The sequence below is a fragment of the Pterocles gutturalis genome, unplaced genomic scaffold (genome assembly GCF_000699245.1).
Source record: "Pterocles gutturalis isolate BGI_N339 unplaced genomic scaffold, ASM69924v1 scaffold25139, whole genome shotgun sequence".
In the NCBI taxonomy this organism is placed as follows: domain Eukaryota; kingdom Metazoa; phylum Chordata; class Aves; order Pterocliformes; family Pteroclidae; genus Pterocles; species Pterocles gutturalis.
Window position 1 is genome coordinate 420 of NW_010131349.1, and position 2,911 is coordinate 3,330.

The 2,911-nt window shown below is 53.6% G+C and overlaps 1 protein-coding gene across 1 annotated transcript; it reads right to left on the bottom strand.

Annotated features, from left to right (window-relative positions):
- Positions 1-1,042: 1,042 nt before the first annotated feature.
- Positions 1,043-2,903, bottom strand: LOC104466986 (ankyrin repeat and SOCS box protein 18-like; the record flags this gene model as incomplete). The annotated part of the gene is made up of 3 exons (XM_010080589.1): positions 1,043-1,228; positions 2,060-2,173; positions 2,865-2,903. Coding segments are annotated over 3 exons (339 nt in total), but the record flags the coding sequence as incomplete, so codon positions are not given.
- Positions 2,904-2,911: the final 8 nt, after the last annotated feature.

A 2,911-nucleotide genomic window follows, 5' to 3' on the forward strand; every position in this document is an offset into this window, starting at 1 on the left:
GGGGCTTTGCCGTGGGGCTTTGCTGGGGGGCATCCCAGCCAGGGGTGCTGCCTGCATCCTGTGAGCATCACCAGTACCACCCACAGCAGCGCTGGGTGATGGGGCAAAGTCTGCTCAAACATGCAAAAAGGCTGATTTATTTGTGTATGTGTTTTAAAATAGTGAGTGTGATTAAGCAGTGGAACAGTTTGGCAGAGCTGCTGGCGCAAGGACAGCTGTTCTTCCAGGAGGCACGTGTGCACACCTGCTTTAGCTCAACAGAAATTAATTTGGGGAACCTGAGGGTCTGGGAAAACACATCCTTGCTCCTCCTGTTACCTTTTGCCAAGTCAGCGTGTGAAAAGAAAGCCCCAAATCCTCCTCTTTGGGTCATCACCGGGCTTTCCTCTCCCTCTGCATGTCAGCCGCGGAGCAGCGATGGGCACGGGAGGTGCTGGGGCATCCCTGGGACCATGGGGAGCCAGGAGAAATAGGGGGCTGCGTACCCCAATGCATCTGGTCCTGTGTGCAGTAACCAGCTCTTTCTACATCAGAGAAACCAGATTTTTGGTCTATTTTCTGGTGTATATTAATGCCCTTGGATATTGCACCCTGCTAACAGCTTCCACGCTGCACCTCTGGTCCCAGCTCTGCCAGAGCTGCTCATGGGGGGGGATCTCTCCCAGGGGACTGGATGCCCACATGGGCTGATTTTCATCAGCTGCCGTGCGTGCTCGCCTTTGCACACCTGAGGAGCCCTGCTGCTTTGCAGAGCCCCTTTATAATGAACATTATTCATATCTGCAGCATGCTTGTAACAGCTACTAATAATTTTATTGCTCTTTATAATCTATTTAAAGCACAATTAGAAAATAAAATCTATACAAAGTTACAGCTGAAAGCACATTTTAGTTACGTTATAAATAGCTGAAAAACAACCATCTATCATGAAAAACGGTGCTCCTGAGCTCAGCTGCCAGAAGTGGATGCTGCTGGATGATACCGAGGGACACCGAAGTGAGGGAGGGGTGGCGGTGGGCCTTGGTGGGCTCCTCGTGGCCCCTCAAAGCACGACTCCTTCAGGCTCCAGCAGCAGGTAGTCGCGCAGAGGTTTGGGCACGGGCAGCAACGGGATGAGGCAATGGCATTTGCTGCCAAACTTCTTCCGAATGGCAGAGCGGCACAAATGTTGCAGGCACCGCACAGTGCCCACCAGCCGGAAAAAGGACTTGTAGAAAAGCTGGTGCTGCTGCAGAGAGGGGGGGGGCAAAACACGAGCATCGTTTACTTTTGGGTTTTTTCCTCATTAAGCCAAACAAGCTGGAGATACTTTTGAGATGAAGAGCCAAGAGGAGGAGGTAAGAAGCCCATCAGCGATGTTTGCCCGTGGGTTAGGTATTTATGTGCTGATGTGGCTCCTGCATGCCAAGGCTGGCTGAGGAGTTCTCCTGCGGACGCACACGTGGAGGAGCGCGGCCAGTTTGGGGAGGATGCTCTAGTGCCCACTGGCAGCAGCATCCCCACAGAAAGCCTGAGAGCTGGCGTAGAGGAGACCTGCTCATTTCTACAACGGGGAAACAATGCAGGATCGCTTTGTGCAGCCTCAGCCTTTCCTTAGCCTGGAATAAAAATGATTTCTCCCATGCCCTAGAATGTGCTGAGGAGCTTGATGAGCATTTCAGTGGCTGCCGCCCCTCACAGCCAAGCTGACCATGGGCTGGTGGTTGGTCAAGAGCAAGCTGGCCGTACCTACTACATGGCTGGGGACAAGCTTTTTAAAACCAGCATTAGTGGTGTGGGCTTCTGCTGGGCAGTGGTCTGGCTCTGGGGTCGCTTCCAGATGCTGGGATTGGATTTTATTGTGGGCCAGGGGAGGGAACAGGGGTTTGGGTGTTGATGGAGCCAAAGGGATGCAAAGCTGCTGAGTGTGTTGGGTGTGCTGTGATGCTCTGAGGACTATTTCTCCCCCCCCTGCAAACACCTCCCCAAGTGAAGTTCAGATGGGAAAAAACCCTCTTGGTGGGTAAAGCCCCCTCCTCAGGGCTCGGCTGTCCCTGTCAACCCACCGGTGCTGTCTCACCTGCAACACTTCCTCCGGCACGGCCTCAGCCCACTTCTCAGAGACAGGGATTTGTGAGTACGAGTTGAAGAGGACTTCGATGATCTCTGGCACAGACGCACAGGACTTCAGCACCTAGCAACGGGGAACACAGACCTAGATGTGTGTCCCAGGGGGACGGAGCATCCACATGCTGCAGTGGGGGCTCATCCCACCCCACCATGGTCCAGGCAGGGGTGGTCCCGTGTCGGTAAGAGGCAGGTGCAGGGTTTGTCCTGGCATGCTTTGGAGATCTTTCTCACCTGTGAAGTGGTGGGAAGACCTGCCTTGCTGTGGATGCAGCCCTTGCTTCTTATTTACATTTTTGGCTTGTGTGCGATAAGCCAGGATAATATTTTCTTTATTGGTTGATGTAAAATCAACAAAACACAAAGCCATGAGAAGGCTGCGCTGCTGGCCAATGTGCCAAGCTGATCTCGCCTGTCTCTGACATCCCCAGGCAGGAAAAAATTCCTTGTTCCTGGTCCTCCATGCCAACACAGACTCCATCCTGCCCTTCACCCTGCCTTGACCAGGGAACCAACCCCAATGCCATGGTCCGCTCTCCCTTCCTAGACCAGGGAACCAACCCCAATGCCATGGTCCGCTCTCCCTTCCTAGACCAGGGAACCAACCCCAATGCCATGGTCCCCTCTCCCTGCCTAGACCAGGACCCTTTCCCAAACCTCCCCAAATCCCCCAATTTTTTATTTCCCAAAGCACCCCGACCCCAACAGCAAAATCCCAGGTTCAAGGGGATATAAGGGGGCTGTTGTGGGGTTAGTACCTTGATGAAGGCGGGGGGCCATATCTTTTGGGAGCCGTGGTTGAGCA